A 21318-nucleotide genomic window follows, 5' to 3' on the forward strand; every position below is an offset into this window, starting at 1 on the left:
GGGTAAAACCAGTACACTTGTAGCATTGCAGTAAAAATTCATGTGAGGTGGCAATGCTGTTTAGCTGGGAGCTGAATTAAGTCATGTAACATTAACACTGGTTCAGAGCTGCACTGGATTTTAATTGCTTTCATTGTCAGATGGGAAGGGGTGTGATTTTCTGCAATCCATTAAATGGAATTTTAAATGTAATTTGCTTTTTTTGGAAAATATGTATGTGAACATGAGGGCCCATACTCACATGCATATGCAGTACATGTATGTAAAATATATGTAACACGTTTGTTAATAGTTTATATTTGCTTTGGAAGAGGGCAGTATTCTAGTGACTGTGTTTTGATATGTTTTAAACCACTTGTTATCCCATGTCCAGATTTTAATGATGTGAAATGCAGTTTATATATTATGCATAGATACTCAAATATGATCATATATATATGAATTGTGAGAACAGAATTTTTTATTAAACTGATATATTGTAATGATTGCTTGTGGATTATTTCACCACACACGGTACTTTAAGGATATAATAGTTTTGCTGTTCTGTGCTGCTGAACTGAGCAGCTATGAAAAGCCACAACTGACACACACGGCCTCTAATTGGCCTTCATTTATTTCTGTTGATGCAATTTTAATGATTTAGTTCATAGGCATGTCATTTTTGATGGTGGCTAGAGTGACTTTGTTTTATTTTGTGTCATTCTCTCTTTGTATGGGAAGAAAGGTGGAGCTGGGATCCCTGTATGTATCGCAGAGGATTGGGTTCTCCTTTTCTTCTGGTCGCAATATAAGCAGCCAACTCTGTTAATTGTGCAGGATTGATTTACCTTCTTTAAATGTGATCAGTTTCACTGTTGGATTACTGAACTAGTAAGGTGGTCCCCTGCCTTTTCTTCCTTTCCTTAGCCTTTTTCTGTTTTGTTTCTAGAAGCTGTCCAAATACTATAAAACTAAATATTTTTTGCTACAAAATCTTTTGTCTGTCCATACCGTCACACTATTTTTGTTTTCTACTGAGTATCGTTGAACATAAATTGTGAAATGCAAGCTACTCCATGTCTTACCAAAGTGCTGAATGAGATGGGTTCACAGAGACCAAAGCCTAGCGAGAACAAAGAGCCTGCGTGTGTGGCTCATGTGAGCTGAATACATGTCATCAGACTCCCGTTTAACTATTGATGAAGAGCATGGGTGCCAGAGGTGGTTGTTCTTGCAGTGTGGTTGAGAATGGCTAGAGAGAAACAGGTTTATGGTAGAACCATGAGCTGTAAGGGTTGTGTAACAATGCTAGGTGCTGTCATGAAGAAGAGGGAGAATAGAAACTGATAAGTAACAGAACAACATTTTGTGACCCATAAGTGGAATGGATTGATTCTCTAAGGAAATTCAGTTGGAGTTCAAACTTGCCAGAACAGTATTATTCAGCCTGCCATGGAAGAATGTAAAGTGCCGAACAGCAAAGGTAGGTGACTATCTCTCTCACCCATCCTTCTCATAAATGTAATGTTTTATACACAATCCCACAAATTTACTTACTCCATTGTTTAATGGTATTGCATTGTGTCTCACTACTCTTATAGGAAATACGAACTAAATTGGAGTAAACTGGATTAGAACTGAGAATTACATATGGCATCTTGACTACCACCTTGGGTTTGAGTCAGGACCAGCCTTCCATACACACAAAAAAAAATTGTACAGTGAAATGGACCAGCCTGCTCCTCTCTTCAAGCTGGAGGTGGATGTGGATTTGGGTTTTGCCCTCTTCTTCCTCTTCCTGCTCTGCTTCTTTCTTCTGGTGACCGTGGTCCGCTGTGCTCAGATGGTTGTAGATCCATACAGCGCTATTTCTACTTCAACCTATCAAGAGGAGCAGATCAACAATTGAGGAAAATCTCATGACACCACTGAACTATGGACATCAATCAAACAAAGCTTCAACCTCAGTATATCAAATGAGAAACCATGTGATGAATCTCAAGGCCAATGAATGACTAGTACTGTATCTTTCACCTTACAACAGTTAATTGACAAAAAAGCATTAGTGTAAGATACAGTCTTTGGTGTTGGGTTGGCTTTAGGGATGACCAAATTAAAGGGCATTATGGACCCATGGAAGAGGCACAAGACAAGCTTTACAATCAGTGAAAGGGGGGAAGGTTGTCTGCCTGTCCCTGTGACCCCAAAGCATAACTTCAAAACATAAAGTAGAAAATATTGTTTGCTGCCATATAGCGTTACATTTTCCCTCCAAATAAACCGCAAAAAATAAACTTTTCTTATGGTTAGAAGTTTGGCAGTGTTGAAATATGCACTTCACTCCTGTCTTTAAATCATACAAGCTAGATATTAAAGAATTGCCTACACAATGTTTTGAAAACTGTTCAATGAAATCCAAAAAAGTTACAGCTTGAATATTAAAGCATCTGAATCTCTGAGCATTTACAGTAAAAGCAGGTGATACTGTGACTTAGAATCTTGGTTCTTGATGTATTCTTGAGTAGAATATGTAGAAGTATGTGTTTGAATAAAGTGAACCAAAGCAGATCATGTTCCTAAAAGGAGAACCTGTGTAATGGATTGTAAGACAGGGTGTCCTGGAGATTTAAAGATCTCTTCAGAAGGGAAGAGAAGCCCTTCCCTTTCCTTTCAGGGAACATTTCAGAGCCTTGCTTTTGAAAGATGCATTCCACATACTTTTTGTCACCTTTCTGTTATGACAGTGTTTTATACTTTATACACAAAGGCAAACCTGAATCCTATAGTTGTCGGCTATATTTGAATTCAGAAGAAATGAGGAGGACCCTTGGCACTGCAGTCTACGTGGCATCTACTGGATTTGTAAGAAGTGTATACTACTGGGTCTGCACTACAGCATTAAAAAATAAACAGTAAATAACAGACAATAGACAAAGCCACTGTGTCACTAAGACAACACATTGTTTATTTGCCAAGGGAGTGAAGGCAAACCGAAAACTTTCAGCTGAGGGCAAAATTACTTAGGCCCTGGAACGCTGTGCCATAGACACAAGGGGGGTAAAAATATACCGTTTCCACAGTGTGTTGAGAACGCAAAAACCGCTTCAAGGAGTTTCATTTCAACGTCATTTCGCTTCAGTTTCAAAATGGTTAAAGTTGGCAGTGTTTCCTCTAGACCTGTCCAACATAAGCTTACATTTACTCATTTAGCTGACGCTTTTCTCCAAAGCAACTTACAATGTTAAGGTTACAATTACCTATTTATACAGCTGGGTAATTTTACTGGAGCAACTTAGGGTAAGAAGCTTGTTCAAGGCTTGGGTACTACAGCTGGAGGTGGAACCTACAACTTTTAATAAAGGCATCAGCGCTAACCACTACACTACCAGCTGTCCCTCCCTAGCTTTATCAAAGGAAGTCACAAAGCAACATTACTACAGTAAAATCAGACAAATCTCCTTGTGAATTATGAAGGCCGCTGTAATACTTTCATGATGAGTCTCGAGATGATAGATTGACTCTCATGGACTCACCAGTATGTAAGTTCCTACGTATTTATGCATATAATTATATACTATGTTATGCATTCCGTTCTGTGAGGGGGCACAGTGGTGCAGCGGGCTTGGCCGGGTCCCGCTCTCTGGTGGGTCTGGGGTTCGAGTCCTGCTTGAGGTGGACTAGCGTCCCGTCCCGGGTGCATCCCCTCCTCCTCCAGCCCTACGCCCTGTATTGCCAGGTTAGGCTCCGGTTTGCCGCGACCCCACTCGGGACAAGCGGTTTCGGACAGTCAGAGTTTGTGCATCTTCAGTCCTTACCCAGGTCCGAAGAGCCTGGACCACTACCCCACCCATCTCTCTCTCTCGTCTAGGGTTCGAGTCCCGCTTGGGGTGCCTTGCGGCGGACTGGCGTCCCGTCCTGGGTGTGTCCCCTCCCCCTCAAGCCCTGTGTTGCCGGGTAGGCTCCAGCTCCCCACCACATCTCGAATCAGATATTTTTCCGAATAACTTCACAGTGAACAAAGTTAAATTCCACTAGAACTGTCCCGCTTGTACGTTAAAGCAAGATGATGAATCCTTGGAAGTTGAACTTACTAAACGTTTTCACGGCGCCGGTGCACTTTCCAAATTAATAATAGTGAAAAGAAATCCAGATATCACTTACATAAATAAAACACGACCGCGTGTGAAAATATGAGACGAAAGGGAGAAACAAAAATCACAACAACCTAAGCAATACTTCCATAAGAGGAGAAGAAATTTAAATAATAAAAATAAAAAATCATCGCACACCATTGTACAGCGCTGGACTTTATCTACCCTCTTTAACGCGAATATTGTAGCGCCTTGGGTTCGGATAAGGCGAAGCAGGAGGCACAGACAGCGTTCATTACAGTACCAACACACAACGAAATGATGCTCTGGGTCCGACCGAGGACTACTTTTACTGAAGGATTTACAGCTCAAACCAGCCCTCCCACCTCGCTTAGCGCTCATCGAACTCCCATTCCTTGCTCCTGGCCCCTACACTTACCCCCTTATATTCCCGGTAAGTCCTCCCCAGTGGTTGAACACGTAATTCCATTTTTCCCATAATACACCTATTCGCAATAAAACCATTTCCCGCTCAAACTCACCGGTAACGCGGGTCATAACCGTATGACTGAAACGAAGTGTCACTCAAAATGACAGCGAATAGGAATCGTGTGGGGGCGTGCACGACTCTGATTCGCTGAAGGATCGGCCCGAGGTGGATGGTGAGACGGAGTGCCTTGAGTGTAGTCTTAATTTCGTTAAATTGAGTAAATAATAATTGCAAGACTAAATGAGCGCAGGCCTGTGTATCAATGCCTTTGGTCGCCTGGATATTAAGAAAGAAACAGCTGGTAACAAACAAGGCCGTGAATTAAGGTAAATAATTTGCAGAGAGAAATGCGATTCGCAAGCTTGTGTTGTCCAGATTCTTCTAGCGTAGCGACTTTGTGGAGAATCACCTTCGAAATGGTGTCGATATCATAGACTTCCTTTATCTAGGAGTATTTTAACATGCATTTTCCTGCACAGAATACATTTTCGAGTTATTCTCATTAGCGGTGGTGTGCCCGAATATGTAAACAATCTTGTATTTGAATTCACGCGCAGTCGCGTTTTTATGACGTAAAAGTTCCCGTCGTCAACTTTTTAACACGTCAAACATGATGAGCGATGTTCTGTCGAGAGTAACGTGTGGATAGTAAATAAGGTCTCGGATCATTTTACATACCTCTTTGGCTTTACTCACCATTTGTCATTTGTTATATCCACCGGAAGCATTGTGTTTGTGGTATCGCGAAATCATCACTGATTATTAGAGAGATGTAACACGAGCGCTGCAGTTTACTCCTTCATTTTGCCGCATCGGTTCTGGCAGAGAGTTCTTTGAGTCTGTTTACACCGAGCATTTTGCTCCTATTTGACAACAAAGAAGCAGTGCAATATAAAAACACTACAGTATTATGTGTAGTAAAAACGTGTATTCGTTGTGTGCTTTAAGTTGATACGCGCTTGGCATTGTTATTTGTTGCTTCCTTTCTGCTGCAGGCAGAGCAGCATAATATTAGATCTAAGACTTAGTGGAGGTGTTCTTATGAACTACTTCTTGTTCAGGACAAGGGTTGAATTTCCTCCAGTCACCACTGATTTTCAGTAACGATAATGCACTGACCGTTCTGCTGGTGAAAGCTGATTCTGCAATTGTCTCTTTGAGACAGTTATACATTAAGCCTGTCTTGATTGGCGTGTTATGTTGGATTTCAGGCTTTCGGGGTTTCCTTCGCTTTTGGTTTTTAAAGGACGTGGGTTTGTTTTCCTCTTGCGTTTAGATCGATACAGTTCAACTGTGTCGCTGAAGTGCCGGGGTTTTCCTGCTATCCTTACGCTGCTACGAGTTCAGGGGTGACAGTAAGCCTAAAGGGGTGTGTCGCTGTGCTGGAGTTGAGTCCTCAGGACCATGAGTGATCATATTTGTAATTGTGCTCCTGTAAACCCGGTTTTCTAAGCCTCGGTCAGTCCAGTCTCGCATGTTTACTACAACTTTTTCTTGGCCTTCAGGGATGGAGGGCTTAGACGACGGTGTCATGGAGGAGCTCGGCATGTCGCTGGAGGAGCTGCGCCGTTGCATCGAGGAGGAAGTGGAGCGCAGCGAGGTGGTGAGGCAGAGGAAGGCACAGCTGGCTGAGCTCCAGCACTGGGTGGAACAGAGGGAAAGGGAGGTGGCCGTAGTGGACTCTCTCTTCAGCAGTGCCTCCGAGTGAGTGACTTCCTGTCTCTTCCCGTCTCTTCGTGCCTGTGCTTCTTAGGAGTAGAGTCTCCATCGATAGGCAACGTTCCTCTCTCGCGCACGTAGACTTTCTGCACGTAATGGTGGAACTGTCCTTCAGCGTGGTTGACATAATATTTTTTTTTTTTTTAAAACTTTGTTTATTTATATATGGAATATTCATTAATTTTTTTTTTTTTTTTAAAACCATATAACCTTTCCCTGGAGAAATAAAACTGAAAGCTTGCAGTAAACAAGCTTATTTTTTGTGCCTTAATTTAAATATGTCATATATCCTTTATAAGAGAAGATTACTGCTGAAATGTTCTAATAGAATCTAAGTGCTGGATTTAATAAGTGCTTGCTACAAAAAATGTTATGAATGTCTGTGAAACTTGTTCTGAGTGACTTCTAATGACTCTAGCTGGACAGCATTGTTTAAATAAAAACTGAAATGATGGTGAATTTAACCGTTTTGTTTTTTACAGTTTTTCAGTAGTAGTGATGATGATGATACTGTTTTTTCATGTGGTAAATGTGTTTGAGTTCAGTCTGTGAGGAATGTGCAAGTTCACCCCATGTTCTCATGGGTTTCTTCACACAATACAAAGTCCTTTGTTTTAGGTGAACTGGTTAGTTTAAATTTCCCATTTTATGCATGCTTGTGTGTGTTCATGTGCTTGCCCTGTGGTAGACTGGTGTCCCAGGCATCCAGGGAGTAATCCTGTCTCACCCCTGTGCTTTTGAGATAGGTTCCAGACCACTGCAACCCTGCACTGGACAAGCAGTTATTGATAATTGATGGATGGCCTTATGTGGTGCACACTATGTTGTTTTTCCAGGTCTGTAATGGAGTGTGAGACTCTAGTGAAGGAAGTGTACAACAAAATGGGCCTGGTGTACAGGGAGAGCAGCTCGGAAGATGAGGGAGGTGGCGGTACACAGTCATCGGAAATAATTGAGATTGATGATGACGACGACGACGATGTCATTGCTGTGGGTTGTGGTACGGACCTTTTCAGTTAGTCGTCCTTGGCCTGCTGTCAGTTTTTGAATCCTTTTTCAAATTTCTGTCTTTTTTTTTTTTTACCCTTTTGATCACACTGAAGCACCTGTTTATTATGCAGAAATCAATATGATTGTGTATTATCTGAATGACCATGATATATTTGTATTCTATGCCTGCTGTATAGTGGTTCCACCCAAAAATGTTTCAACTCCAGTCAAGGATCCAACGGTAAGAACTAATTTATAATTTATAAAGCAATGCTGTGTGTGTCAGTGGTGCCTTTACTATCATTTCTATCCTCCTCACTGCCTCCCCTGCTTCTTTCTCCCCCAGTTTAACGAGGCTTCAGCAGCACTCCAAAGGTCCTCCCAGCAGGTGCAGAAACTAGCGCAGGCGGTGAACAGGACCACTCCCACCAGCACCCCCACCAAATCACCGCAGTCTCTTGTCGCGCGCAGAGGCGAGCTGTCATCATTATGTGTCTCTTTAGTTTTTAGATTCTGGAAATAAATTTGAACACTTAAATGGGTGATACGGGTGATATTCTTCTGCTCTTTTTCTTCCGTAGATGTAACCAGCCAGTTGCCAATGCCAGCAGTTTTTGTGTCTCAGGCTCCGCGCAACACACCCACTCAGCCCAACCCTACCTTGAAGGAGGATGTGCTAAAGGTGGATATGAACGTGTTGGGCAAGAAGAGGACCAAGACATGGCACCGAGGCACTCTCATTGCTATCACCCCAGTTGGTGCGCCATGTTCTTTGACCTGGACACATTCATATACCCACACATTACTGTGCCATCATAACTGATGGGTGGCACTATTTTGAAAAGACCTTACTGCCTAAATGGTCTTAAGTCTCAATAATTGTTTCCCTTTGTTTCTTCTTATGTTTTTCCTTTGCATGGAGAAAGAAAATAAATGGGAACTGGGCTTTTCATAACACTAGATGTCAGCACTTTCTAAATCCCGGATACTTGCATCTTTGTATATTTGGATTTCTCACAGTCAGAATAGAGGAATGAAGAGTTCACAACTTTCTGTAAAAATGTAATATTGTCCTCTCTCTATGTCTCACGGTGCCACAGGAAATGGGTTCAAGTACAAGGTTAAGTTTGAAAACAAAGGAAAGAGTCTGTTGTCGGGGAACCATGTGGCCTTCGATTACCACCCCACACTAGAGCGCCTCTATGTGGGTGCACGTGTGGTAGCCAAATACAAGGATGGAAACCAGGTGTGGCTCTACGCTGGCATTGTAGCCGAAATGCCCAACAGCAAAAACCGCATGAGGTGAGAGAGGTAGAGAAACAGGTGGGCAGTGGGTGGTGAAAAATTTCAGTGAAGCAAGAAAAGTAGGAGGGGATATTGCTGTTGTCAGTGGAATTTTCTCTGCATTGTGTCATCCTGTGTATTAAATTCTTGTCTCTGTTTTTGGCAGGTTTCTCATATTCTTTGATGATGGTTACGCCTCTTATGTCGGTTTGCCGGAGCTCTACCCTGTCTGCAGGCCTTGTAAGAGGATAAGTTTGCTTGTAGTAGATATGACAGCTAGAGTATATTCTTCCTCCAGAGAAAATCTGATGAGCTAGCATAGTGGTTAGAGCGGCTACATTTGGCCCCTAGGGACCCAGGTTCACATCCAGCCTCCTGCTATAGTACCCTTGAGTAAGGTACTTACCTGAAATTGCTCCAATAGAAGTAAATAAGTAAATCAGTGAAAGAGACTAAACACTGTAAGTTGCTTTGGCAAAAACTGTCAGCTAAATAAATAAATGTAGTTTGATGTGTTTAAAAAAAAAAAAAAACTTTCTGAAATCAGTGATTAGAAAATTAATGGAAGAAATTCTGCAGCCTTGAATTGGAGGTAAATGGCTGTGTAGAACAGAGCAGAAAAAATGGAAGTAATTGCATGAGTTCAGAATTTAACTAAGAATACATGTCAGTTGTATCAAAACCTGAAAAAGCGGTAACAGTAAACCTATTTTTATAACATCATTCAAAACTTCTTGCCAACCAGTTAAAAGCCAGAGATATTCTATAATATGTGTAGTTTTATCTTTTTACATGTCGAACCTGCTATAGCTGTCTCCTCCGTTATCTTCCTGGTTCCTTGTTTGGTCATGGGGTGGCATGGTGGCACAGCGAGTAGCGCTGCTGTCTTGAAGCGCTTGGGTGGTGCGAAAGAACGTGGGTTCGATCCCCACTCAGTCTGTGTGGAGTTTGCATGTTTTCCCCGTGTCTGCATGGGTTTCCTCCTACAGTCCAAAGACCTGCTGTTCAGGTTCCCCCATAGTGTGTGAGTGTCACAGAGTGAGTGTGTTTCACTGATGCATGGATGAGTAACCCCTTGTAAGTAGTGTATCTATCAATGTTGTGATAGTTATGTTAATTCAGCATGAATTTGATCTGTTCTTGTTCAGCTAGCTTTGTTTTTAAATGATAAAATGATTTTAGATGGACATTAAGTGGCCCTTTCTAATGTGTATGAGCCCTTTGTTGTATCTGAGAAAATAACTTTCTGCATCCTACATGGAATTTTTTCTGTAGCTAAAATGTTGGGTAACTTGCTGGTGCTTGATTCAGCAGCTTGTAAGAATCTGTCTTTTTCAGTAACACGTAGTAACTGAAAAGTTCCTGCAACGGAAATGAAGAAACCCAGTGATATCTAGCAGTGCAGCAAGGGAATATGTCTTGAAAAACTGAGTTTGCCATAAAGTTAACATTCCACAGATGGTGCCAGATTCTGTAGAAGAACCAAGAAACATGTCACAGTTGCAAGAAACCAGTCAGATCACAGGATGTATTTAATCCCTTTTACCTCTGAGTGAGCAATGCAGAACACCATACTGTTCATTTGTCTGATGTGTATCAGTTTGTGGTTTTGCTTCACTTTGGTTTGTCTCTTTGGCCACTTGTCTCTGCAGTGAAGAAGACTTGGGAGGATATCGAGGATGCCTCCTGCAGAGACTTTATTGAGGAGTACATCACAGCCTACCCCAACAGGCCCATGGTGTTGCTCAAAGCTGGGCAGGTCATCAAGACCGAGTGGGAGGGAACCTGGTGGAAGAGCCGTGTGGAGGAGGTGGATGGCAGCCTTGTCAAGATCCTGTTCCTGGTCAGAGATAGCTCTTGAGCAGTTGTTTGCTGGGAATGTTTTACTGGTCCTGGGTTTTATAGTGAAGTTGAGTTGCTGGCCTTGTCCCAAAGACACAGACTGGCAGTAACCAGGTTCTTGTCTCAGGATGACAAGCGCAGTGAGTGGATCTATCGGGGATCCACCCGATTGGAGCCTATGTTCAACCTGAAGATGAACTGTGCCAATACCCAGGAGAGGAAACCGGGTGGACACCAAAGAACCCGCCCCAATATGGGTAATGCACTTCTGACTTTTTATGCCACTCACACCTGATTCTGAATGAAATTTTCTGTTTTTCTTCATCTCTACAACTTTACTTGTTTGATCTTTGTATAATCAATACCCTTGTATATGGGTATGAAAGTAGTTTAATGAACTTCACATCTGTTGCGATGATTCAGGAGCTGTGAGGACAAAAGGACCCGTTGTCCAGTACATCAGTGAGGCCAGCAACACGGCAGCAAATAAAACTCAGTTCACCTCACCCAACACCAGACCACTCCAAATAGTTCATCCAATACAGACCCCACGCCCAGAGTGAGTACTGAAGAACCACTCTAAAGCCTTGCGTATATTTCTATTCTTTTCAGGGTCATTAATCAGTATCAGTGTAACAGCACTCTATAATGTTAAAACATAGTGTGAGCGGTGCTCCGTTTCAGGGACTGTAACGGTTCCTGCCCTTTTCTGGTTTTCTCAGGAGCCCGGACAGTCTGGCCCGTTCAAAACAACAAGTAGCCAAAAAGAGCACTTCTCCCTTTGTAACTCCTCTGGTGCCCACTCGTCCAAATGATGCCCTAGTGACCAGTTCCAGGCCCTTGCAGCCTGTCTCCAATACCAGCACTACCATCGTGCCTGGGAACACAACCAGGTAGACCATGGCGGGGTTTGCAGACTGATTAATAAGTGACAAGGCAGGATGTAAGGATGGTAAAGGTGTGGTAATAAGTGAAGTGACTAACAATTTAAAAAAAAAAAAATCTTCTTATTCCTTCTGAATTTCTGTACAAAGGCCTGTGGATCATGGGTCTGTCCCTTTTTTTTTTTTTTTTTTTTTTTTAAACATGCCATGGGCGTTATGAGCACAAAATAGGTGAAATAGTGGCTGCAGTAAAAAAGAAAATGTGCCATAATTCTAATATCCCTCTTTCCTGTCCCCTCTGCACTCTATCCCAAAAACACAGGATCTTTGTGTTGCAGCCAGGCTCAACGCAGACTGTTACTTCCATCTCTCCCATGAACCCACAGCAGCCCCTACAGCTCCCCCAGCTGCCTCCGCCCCCGCCCCCGCAGCAAATTGTCCCTGTTACACCACAAACAAATCCCCTATACACCTGTGACCGGGTCCCCCAGGAGCCCTCCTACCAGGCTCCTAACGAGCGCCTCTTCTACCTGCCCCACACCTGCTCCCCCGCATGCTTGAATCGCATTCGACCCACCTGCATCGATGAGCACCGTGGTCGCAACCCACTGCTCACACCCCTCCTCTACGAGTTTCGCCGCATGACTGGTCGCCGTCGTGTCAACCGCAAGGTGAGGGACCAAGCTGGACGCCTCGTGTGTCTTCCCTGAGGCCGTTCACAGTCAGTGGTTTGAGGAGGAACTTGTCTGAGAACTTATTGTTGCCAGATATGCACTAATTGTTTGTGTTTTTTCTTCTAGTTATATATTGGTCAGAATAGGATCTTTTTCTTATACAGCGTTTTTTTTATATCTTGCCTACCAACATGTCATATTTGTTCTCCCACTTTGCCACAGATGTCGTTCCATGTAATCTACAAGTCCCCATGTGGCCGGTGCCTGCGCAACATGGCAGAGATTGAGCATTACCTCTTCCAGACAAACTGCGACTTCATCTTCCTGGAAATGTTCTGCCTGGACCCTTATGTGCTGGTGGACCGCCGCTTCCAGCCCCAGAAGCCTTTCTACTACATCCGAGACATAACAAACGGTCGCGAGGACATCCCCCTATCTTGCGTCAATGAGATCGACATGACCCCCCCACCCAACGTGGCCTACAGCAAAGAGCGGATCCCAGCTGACGGCGTCTTCATCAACACCAGTCCTGACTTCCTAGTGGGCTGTGACTGCACAGATGGCTGCAGGAACAAGTGAGTGGGAAGTGCTGAGCCCTTACTTTCTTTTCTTGTGATGATGTGTGTATTTGTGGGTGTTCAGGCCTGTTTTCTTCTGATTTGTCATTTGATTAAGGTGTGGAAATGAGTACTGGTTTCTCATGTTGGTGTGAAAGTAAGTATTTATGTAGTTTTGCAAGAGGAACCCTCAACTAACTGATTTCCATTATTGATTTGTCCTGGTGGTCCAGTTTTCACCATAGTTTGGTGAATACTTAAGGACCAAGTTGGCTGAGTTTCAGTGCGAGGGGATCAACTACTGTGTGGGTTGTTGCTTCAGGTCAAAGTGTTCCTGCCACCAGCTGACCCTCCAGGCCACTGCCTGCACCCCAGGAGGCCAGATCAACCCAAATGCTGGATACACATATAAAAGGCTGGAGGAGTGCCTTCCAACAGGGTAGGTGTCATCCTGTGTCTCTCTCCATGTCTCGAATGCATCTCATTTGTTGTCTACAGAATGTCCGAGGAATGATGCAGGGGAATCTGTCAGTGGAGAGCAAGCATATTTTGCATCTGTGCAATCACCTTTCTCTTTTCTCTCTCTCCCTCTCTCCCTCCCGTTTAGGGTGTATGAGTGTAACAAGCGGTGCCGCTGTAACCCCCAGATGTGCACCAACAGGCTGGTCCAGCACGGTCTTCAGGTTCGCCTACAGCTCTTCAAGACGCAGAACAAGGGCTGGGGCATTCGCTGCCTGGATGACGTGGCCAAGGGATCTTTTGTCTGCATTTATGCAGGTGAAGATGGGAGCTAGAGGTTCATTATAGACTTTTTCAGGACAAAATAGTGTGGGAAAAATTCTTTGTTAAACAAGAAGTCGCTATGTGGTTTTGTTTTGTGTGTTTACAATAAACTGTCACTGCTTACTTGGAGAAACTTCACTTCTACTTAGGATTGTTCTTGTTCCTGCTATTTAATGCCTATTTTATACAAGTTCTTTTCTGCACCTGCAGTACTTCATTATCTTTCTTTGTTTTTCTGCTAGGGAAAATTCTGACAGATGACTTTGCAGACAAAGAGGGGTTGGAGATGGGCGATGAGTACTTTGCCAACCTGGACCACATTGAGAGTGTGGAGAACTTCAAGGAGGGCTATGAGAGTGAGGCGCACTGTTCAGACAGTGATGGCAGCGGTGTTGACATGAGCAGGGTGAAGCTGACCTCCATGAGTTCCCACGGAAGAGTAGGTCGCAGGAACGAGGACACCGGCAGTGGCAACGGAGGCAGGGGTGACTAACATTGGATTTCAGTCTTGTTCCCTGTTCAGTTTTGTCAGAAGCACAGATGTAAATAGTACATTTTTTATAAGGGCTGGACTGCACCAGATATTCTTGAAATGAGCTTTGATGTAGGGGTGCGGTGGCGCAGTGGGTTGGACCACAGTCCTGCTCTCTGGTGGGTCTGGGGTTCGAATCCCGCTTGGGGTGCCTTGTGGCGGACTGGCGTCCCGTCCTGGGCGTGTCCCCTTCCCCCTCCGGCCTTACGCCCTGTGTTGCCGGGTAGGCTCCGGTTCCCCGTGACCCCGTATGGGACAAGCGGTTCTGAAAATGTGTGTGTGTGTGTGTGTGTGTGTGTGTGTGTGTGTGTGTGTGTGTGTGTGTGTGTGTGTGTGAGCTTTGATGTGTTGCTGGGGAGTGTAGAGAACCAGAAGATAAGCATGATCAACATATAGTTTGAAAAAAAAAAAGGAAAAACCTACCCTGCCATTTGTAAAGGTCGCGGTGACTCTTCTGGTGACGGGGAAGATGACGATGATGATGACAATGATGACGACTCGAATGATGATGATGATGACAGCTCCGATGACAACTTTGTGAAGGACAACTGCTATAACTCTAGTTCTGTATGGAGAAGCTATACAACCCGAAGACAGGCAAAGGGAATGAAGGAGGGTAAGAAAGTGGGCAGTGGTGTGGACAGCCTTGTGGAGTAACTTCTCTCTCTCTCGATTGCTCTGCATAATGTTCTCTGGGTTTTTGAATGCCTTCCACATTTAGAAGTGTGTGTTGCTTTGCAGAAACTTGTAGTGTGAAAGTATCCTTTAGAAATAAGCCATCTGTCAACTTTTGCATTCAGCAGTCCGCAAAAATGGTTTTGGTGATAGTGTGTTTTACATAGTTTAGTGAAACTCAAGAGATATTATGAGCAAATTTGCATATAGTGGAAGTCTGTTCACTACATTTTTACCTCCATCCCTATGGCTGTACAGAGAGCCAAGACAGTAAGGATGGTTTGAGCACTTCAGCAGAGGGAACAGAGGAGGGGAAACCACCTTCCATGCCAGAGGAGAGTGGGAAAAGCAAGGTGGCCTCCTGGTTATCCAGCCATTCTTCCTCTTCCAGCTCCCAGCCAGTAGTAAAACTGGAAAACCAGAAGGTTGAGAAGAAGGTAAGGGAGAGCAAGACTTCTTCAGATTCTGACTGGAGTACTCCTTGTTTTTACATTTAAATAAAAGTGATAACCATAACCAGTGTTGCCCTATAAGCTTTTTGTTTGCATTCTCTGACAGGAACCTGTGGATCAAAAACCTTCCCTGTAAGTCTGTTTTTAAGATCTTTTCTCTCCTAGTTTTGTTTGGTCGCTCTATGTGAGACTGTTTACGACAGTGTGTTGTTTTACATGAAATCGTTTCAAATTGTAAAGGGTATTTTAAGCATTAGTATCTTGTAATAGTAAACCCCATTGTCCTTGAAGCATTTCAAGGTAAAATAACTGTGTGTGTGGTGGAAATGTCACCTTTGTGGAAGATCGATGATGTGCTGAAATGACCAGTGATCTTTCTGTTATACCTTAGTGGCTCCAGCTCAGTGAAAACAGAGGGAAGCAAGCGGCCTTGTGGCAGCAACATGGTACACTCCCCACAAGCTCATTGCACAACAGTGCAGTGATTCTGTCATAGAGGTGTTGGAGTAATCCCTAATGCCATTTCGTATCCCACAATAGCCTTCTCTGTTCATCCATCAGGATGTGATGACCCTCTCCGATAGCGATGATGTCCAGACCATAAGTTCTGGATCAGAGGACAACAAGGAAAAGGAGAGACAAGCCCAGGGTCAGTTTAGGAGCGAAATGGGCAGCAGGGTGAATCAGTGGGGACACCGGGATTCCTTTGCTACTTCATGTCCTCTTTTTAATTGGTTTTTCCCACGTCCGCATTTTAAGGTCCAATAAAGAGGCAAGTGGCAGTCAAATCAACCCGTGGATTCACCCTCAAGTCCACTCATAGCCTCATGGTTAAGACGGGTGGAGCAGGAGGTGGAATGGGAGGGACGACAGGACCTGGTGGCACTGGGGGAGAGGGTGGCCCTGTCTCGAAGAACACAAGGCAGTTTTTCGATGGCGAGGAATCTTGCTATATCATCGATGCCAAGCTGGAGGGCAACCTGGGCCGCTATCTTAATGTGAGTGCTGAATGAAGGAGAGCGGAAACAGCCATGACTGGGGATGTTTGACACATACAGGAGCTGTGACTAAAAAACATGGTGTTTTGCAGCATCTCAAATGTGATATTATTTTTATGTTACTTCTTCACTTGTGAACGTATTTAATGTCAGGTCAAATTTAGTCATTAATCTACTTCGTCTCACTTGCTCCCCTGCAGCACAGCTGTAGTCCAAACCTCTTTGTCCAGAACGTCTTTGTGGACACACACGACCTGCGCTTTCCTTGGGTGGCCTTTTTCGCCAGCAAGTATGTGGTTGTTTTTTTTTTTTTAAAACTCAGGACTTGTCCTACTATCAAGGTTTCACTTGGCTTTGTCCAGCAGTAACATTGTCTAGTTTAACTCAAAAGAGGTCCAAAGTCAAAAGTTCATAGGTTCTCTGTTTTCACTCCACTGTGATGGAATGAGCACCCCCTCTCCCTCCAAACTGCTGAATACCTTCTAGCATTCCAGAAGGATCTCAACACCAATATCTTTCCAAACCATTTATTACAGAACATCTTTGTGTACCGTTAAATACATTTTAGTTTACTCTGATTTTCACATTGCTTTAGAGAAAAGTGTCTGCAAAAAAATAAATGTAAGTGTAAAAATTAGTGCGGAAGGGCTGAGCTGTTTTTCCACAGTTCGCTGTACTGTATGCAGCAGTGCCTGAACCTGCCCAGAAGTTCATATTGCAGAATGTTCTGGTCAGGGCAGAAGCAGGTATGTTTCTCTGGACGCAGTGGGACAAAAGAATTTCATACTCGTTCATGTGTTTGTTCAAGCATCTTGTGATCCGTTTCAAAGCTCTGCTGAAAGACTTAAGAGTTTCCACATTTCTTTGGTAGCTGGTGAGACCTGAGATGCCTCCTCTGTTTTCATCTCAGGAGAATCAGGGCAGGCACAGAGCTGACATGGGACTACAACTACGAGGTGGGCAGCGTCGAAGGAAAGGAGCTGCTGTGCTGCTGTGGCTCCACTGAGTGCCGTGGACGACTGCTGTAGGAGGACCAGACCCCTTTGAAGCAGAGTCCAGTGGACACACAGCCCCTGCAGCAGTCATTTTTGCCTTCGCTGTGTCCGTCCATCAGCATGACTTATGCAGACACTGACTGCTGAACATTCTTCCTCTCCTAAAATCATCTGTGTTGATTCCCCTCCCTGCATCTCTTGTTTTGTTTCTGTTTGTCATGACTCTTATGCTCACTGACATTTTTTAGTATTTTTTACTTTAAAGCTCTAATCTGATCTCAATGCAATTCCATTTCACTATTTACCCCCTGCCAGAATACCAGACCAAGCTGTACATTTCTTGGAAATAAAATTTCTCCGTATGTGGACCTAAGTTTTCCTGGCTCTAATTGTCAAATGAAAAAAGGTATCGAGATGTGTCTTTTTCCTGTACCTTCTTCACACTGTTACAAAAGTCATTATCAGTTACACTGAGATGTGGTTTTTATATATGTATAAAGCCATTCACGGTTAAGGGTGTATGTAGAAAATAGTTCCACAGAAAATTTTAGGGAAAACAGAAATTTTCAAATTGTACAAATACTGCTGTCCTTTGTGTCTTTTTTTTTTTTTTTTTTAAGTTTAATTTAAAATTACACAGAAGACTTTGCCCTTAGGCACGGTGGTGCAGCGGAATTGACTGGGTCCTGCTCTCTGCTGGGTCTAGGGTTTGAGTCCTGCTTGGGGTGCCTTGTGATGGACTTGCATCCTGACCTGGGTGTATCCCCTATGCCCTGTGCTGCTGGGTTAGGCTCTGGCTCTCTGCAAGCCTGCATGGGACAAGTGGTTTCTGTGTGTGTGTGTGTGTGTGTGTGTGTGTGTGTGTGTGTGTGTGTGTGCGTGTGTGAGATTTTGCCCTTAAAATCTCTTTTTGCACATGTATGAACTGAACTGTTTTACAAAAGAAACCTGTTTGCAAGGCTCTTTGCAAGGTTGGGACAGTACTTGATATTCTTCTTTGATCACATTTGTGTTCCAGAAGATACATTTAGTTCCATGTAGGGTTTTGCGTACGCACACAAACCGGAAGACCAAGGAGTCAAAAGCACAGAAGGGGGAGTGCATGTAACTGCCAAGACTGTTTGAATGAAGTAAAACCGATGGCCTCCAAGGATTTTTTTGTGTTCTGATCATGATGAGAAACCGAAGCTCTTCTGTGAGACGGACCAGAAGCTGGTTTGCGTGATCTGCAGGGATGATGAGAAGCATCGGGGACACGAGTTCAAACCCATCGAGGAGGCTGACAGTTGTCACAAAGTACAGAAAATCTCTCATTTCATTTAAAACAAAAGTGGCAAGATTGTACTGCGAATTAACCATAGGCGAACTAGGAGAAGCTGTGGGTCCCCTCAAGGCTACGACTAAAACTGTCAGTAAAGTCTTTGCCTCCTGTGTGTTTCTCTCCTGTGTTGTAGACTGAGTTGAACGGTGCCTCGAATTTCCTGCTGCAAGACAACAGTGCTATGGACAGCCTGTCCAAACTACGGGATTTGGAGATTAAGAACACTCAAGTAAGGCTGTAACTAGATTCGAATGCTCTGTGCCTCAGAGGGAGGCTTACCGTGGTAAGACATAGTAAAAAAGCTGACCCTCTCGCTCCTCCGGCTCCGGGCGAAAGCGGAAAGGCTGCGGGCTGAAATCCACAGCCAGGTTGAGGAGATGCATTCGTTTCTGAGCCGAAAGGAGAAAGAGGTCGCCGAGGAGCTCGAGGGGAAGGAGGCAGATGCCCTGGAGGTCGTGAAGGCAAACGAGGCCCTGATCGAGAGCAGGCTGGAAACCAGGAAGAAGACGGAGGCGACCCCGCTGTCCGCCTTGGACATCCCTGGAGCAGACAGCTTCCTGCAGGTCTGTACCTCCGCTGAGACCTCAGCACCACGCTTCGTACGCTTCTCTCTCTCCGAGAGCTCCCGAGTCATTTAGGTATAGATTCCGTCATCATCGTTCACTTTTATTTATAGGTTCGAGCGGAATTTCGGTTTTCATCAGAAGCGAATCTGCTCCTAATTATCGTGTCCTGTGTGATTTAAGTGAATTTCTCAGGAACGTGAGAATACATTCCTGAATTTGTAAAAAAAAAAAAAGAAAATCATCTTGAGCGCTTTTGGTTTCATTGTATTATTTCATTATTAAGCTCAGAATATAGTTTGCAGTTGGTTGGACAAGCTGTATTTGTCATTCGTTTCTGCCTGAAAAATCTACTACATGCACAAGTACAAAAAAAAAAACTATTTTCTGTAAGGGTTGTCCCACCGTGTGTGTGTGAATGTGTGTGTCTGCCTGGTTTTGAAAAATGTTATCTGTACAGTGGTGGAGTGAAGAAGGGCACCTTTTCATGTTGGAACTCAAGGAAACAGACGATGGGAACAGAAAAAAACAGTTGTGAGTTATGCAACTAAAGCAATAAAACTTTGATTATTATCAAACTTCTCCCATATAGACTAACATTTAAAATGATGCATCGCTCTTATGACATCTTTATGGATTATTTCTCTCATTTCAGAGTGTGGTGGCAAAGTGGCACACCACCACTGTGGGTATCTACAATTCTGAAGCGCGAAGAACCCCCGTAGTGTTCTGCTGCTGCATAACCTGAGAATCTGAGCTGCGATTGTGTCCTGGGGTCTAGAAGCCACTTCGTTCTCAGGTTTAGTCTCTTAAGACGGGACAGCTGATAGCGTAGTGGTTTATCGCTGCTGCCTTTCGACCTGAGGTTTGCAGGTTTTAATCCCAGCTGTAGTACCCTTGAGCAAGGTACCTCCCCTGAAGTGCTCCAGTAAAATTACCCAGCTGTATAAATGAGTAAATAACTGTACATAGTTTAACATTGTAAGTTGCTTTGGAGAAAAGACCTCAAATGAAAGATTCTGTCTTTACAGGTATGAGTCGCGAGCGAAAGACCTTTGGGTTGCCACTGACTCCTTCTCCCTGGGTGCTTATGAGACTCAGCTGCTGTACTTCATGTGGAAGGAGATGCTGAGGATCATAAGATCAGGTGGGATTAGAACTACTTTTGCTGGTTTGGACTGACAGAATTCGAGTTCACCAACTCTGATGTTCGGAGTCCATTTTGCCCTCAGGTCCTGAGCGCCTCACTCCGAAGCCGAATGACGACCCCTACCTGAAACCGTGTGCGGACGGCTCCGGCGTCCGGCAGCTCGACAGGCAAAGCGGCTATTTGTTCAAGACCAAGGAACCTGCAGCCGACTACAGGGGCACGGCCGTGAGCGAGGAGACCTTCGGTACGGGCCAGCACTACCCGGAGGTGGATGTCAGGAAGAAGTTAGACTGGGGCGTAGGCGTTAAGGGAGGCGAGACGGATCAAATAAAGGTTAAAGAGGAAAAGCAGCTGTTTCTGAAACATGACAAAGGCTACGCTTTCACTGACAACGGCACCGAAACAGCTGTGAATCCGAGCGTCAAACCTAGGAAGACGGGGCTCTACCTGGACTGCGAGTCCAAACGGGTTTCTTTCCACAGTGCAGACACCATGAGCCTCATTCACTCGGCAAACTGCAGCTTTTTCCCGTCCTCTTGCCGTGTGTCTCAGTCCGGGGGTTTACCTCGACGGGCTAAATTCTGCCCCTCTGACAGCATGCTGGTACTGACTCCTTCCGGTTGCGTGATGAGCAGGAGATTAGGCAACGGAAGCACGGCAAGCGCAATCGTGACGTGTCACGGAGCTGGCGTTTGCAAATATATTTCCGTCGAGATGCACGTATATAATGCAGATCGTTGAGATCATCACTCTTCTGTAAACCTATTGAAAGAATTGCACCCTGCACTGCTACTTTAATTAGTTGTGTGTGTGTCTTTTCATGCATGAACATTTTTTCCTCTAAGAAATAATAGTCTAATTGTTTAAGTGTCTAAAAGTGTCACAACTCATGAGCTGATAGGTGGGTGTGGGTTCGAGCTCAGCTCGGGGGGTGTGGCGTTTGCAGCTCCCCGTCCCACACGGAAGGCAGAACTGGTGAACCACGTCTGCTCCTTGCGTGCGATGCAAACCACGCAAGGGCCCACTTCACCGCCTGGCACTTCCACACTCGCAAAATAGCCTTGACCCGTCTTGCGAATGGAGTTTCTCTCGGAACATGTAAGGTGCTTTGGAACGTGCGCGCAAGTCACGGAATAATTTCATCAGTTACCACTAACAGGAAAAAGATGAGAGCTGTGACAATGTGGGGATTCACATCAGGGCTGCGTTTCCAGTAAAAATTCTGTTTTTTTATTTGTATTCAACTACAAAACAGAAATTACACAAGACGAACGAGTTCAGTAGCAAAATGTTGCAGAGGTACAGTATATTTAGCACTAGTAGTCCAAGACATATGAGT

General features: G+C 44.3%; 2 protein-coding genes across 3 annotated transcripts; both read left to right on the forward strand.

Annotated features, from left to right (window-relative positions):
• Positions 1 to 4624: 4624 nt before the first annotated feature.
• On the forward strand, positions 4625 to 17293 carry setdb1a (SET domain bifurcated histone lysine methyltransferase 1a). 2 transcript variants are annotated; one of them, XM_018734761.2, is made up of 25 exons: positions 4625 to 4886; positions 6066 to 6264; positions 7116 to 7279; positions 7467 to 7510; positions 7616 to 7742; positions 7851 to 8027; positions 8370 to 8571; positions 8720 to 8793; positions 10206 to 10396; positions 10523 to 10652; positions 10819 to 10954; positions 11118 to 11288; positions 11602 to 11950; positions 12176 to 12528; positions 12833 to 12949; positions 13118 to 13287; positions 13536 to 13778; positions 14265 to 14441; positions 14759 to 14937; positions 15059 to 15084; positions 15344 to 15398; positions 15514 to 15601; positions 15712 to 15950; positions 16151 to 16239; positions 16861 to 17293. In XM_018734761.2, the coding sequence occupies exons 2-25, from the start codon at positions 6068 to 6070 to the stop codon at positions 16976 to 16978; spliced, it is 3816 nt and encodes a 1271-aa protein (XP_018590277.2). In that variant the 5' UTR covers positions 4625 to 4886; positions 6066 to 6067; the 3' UTR covers positions 16979 to 17293. The 2 variants fall into 2 exon arrangements, with proteins under 2 accessions (XP_018590277.2, XP_018590287.2); XM_018734771.2 differs by lacking the exon at positions 4625 to 4886 and adding an exon at positions 5130 to 5217.
• Positions 17227 to 20622, forward strand: LOC108924173 (zinc-binding protein A33-like). Its single transcript, XM_018735385.1, has 9 exons — positions 17227 to 17276; positions 18097 to 18241; positions 18400 to 18495; positions 18534 to 18549; positions 18603 to 18829; positions 19290 to 19363; positions 19861 to 19976; positions 20062 to 20520; positions 20615 to 20622. Exons 1-9 carry the CDS (start codon positions 17227 to 17229, stop codon positions 20620 to 20622), a joined length of 1191 nt encoding a protein of 396 aa, XP_018590901.1.
• Positions 20623 to 21318: the final 696 nt, after the last annotated feature.

The sequence above is a fragment of the Scleropages formosus genome, chromosome 18 (assembly GCF_900964775.1).
Source record: "Scleropages formosus chromosome 18, fSclFor1.1, whole genome shotgun sequence".
In the NCBI taxonomy this organism is placed as follows: domain Eukaryota; kingdom Metazoa; phylum Chordata; class Actinopteri; order Osteoglossiformes; family Osteoglossidae; genus Scleropages; species Scleropages formosus.

What these genes read in the sequence shown, in the direction of transcription:
- setdb1a (XM_018734761.2), top strand. Translation starts at nt 6,068, where the DNA reads ATGGAGGGCTTAGACGACGGTGTCATGGAGGAGCTCGGCATGTCGCTG. An exon ending in CTCCAGTCAAGGATCCAACG is followed by an intron (nt 7,511 to 7,615) that starts GTAAGAACTAAT and finishes TTTCTCCCCCAG; the next exon opens with TTTAACGAGGCTTCAGCAGC. An exon ending in TTGTCAAGATCCTGTTCCTG is followed by an intron (nt 10,397 to 10,522) that starts GTCAGAGATAGC and finishes TTCTTGTCTCAG; the next exon opens with GATGACAAGCGCAGTGAGTG.
- LOC108924173 (XM_018735385.1), top strand. Translation starts at nt 17,227, where the DNA reads ATGCAATTCCATTTCACTATTTACCCCCTGCCAGAATACCAGACCAAG. An exon ending in CCAGAATACCAGACCAAGCT is followed by an intron (nt 17,277 to 18,096) that starts GTACATTTCTTG and finishes ATGGCCTCCAAG; the next exon opens with GATTTTTTTGTGTTCTGATC. An exon ending in GCTGAGGATCATAAGATCAG is followed by an intron (nt 19,977 to 20,061) that starts GTGGGATTAGAA and finishes TTTTGCCCTCAG; the next exon opens with GTCCTGAGCGCCTCACTCCG.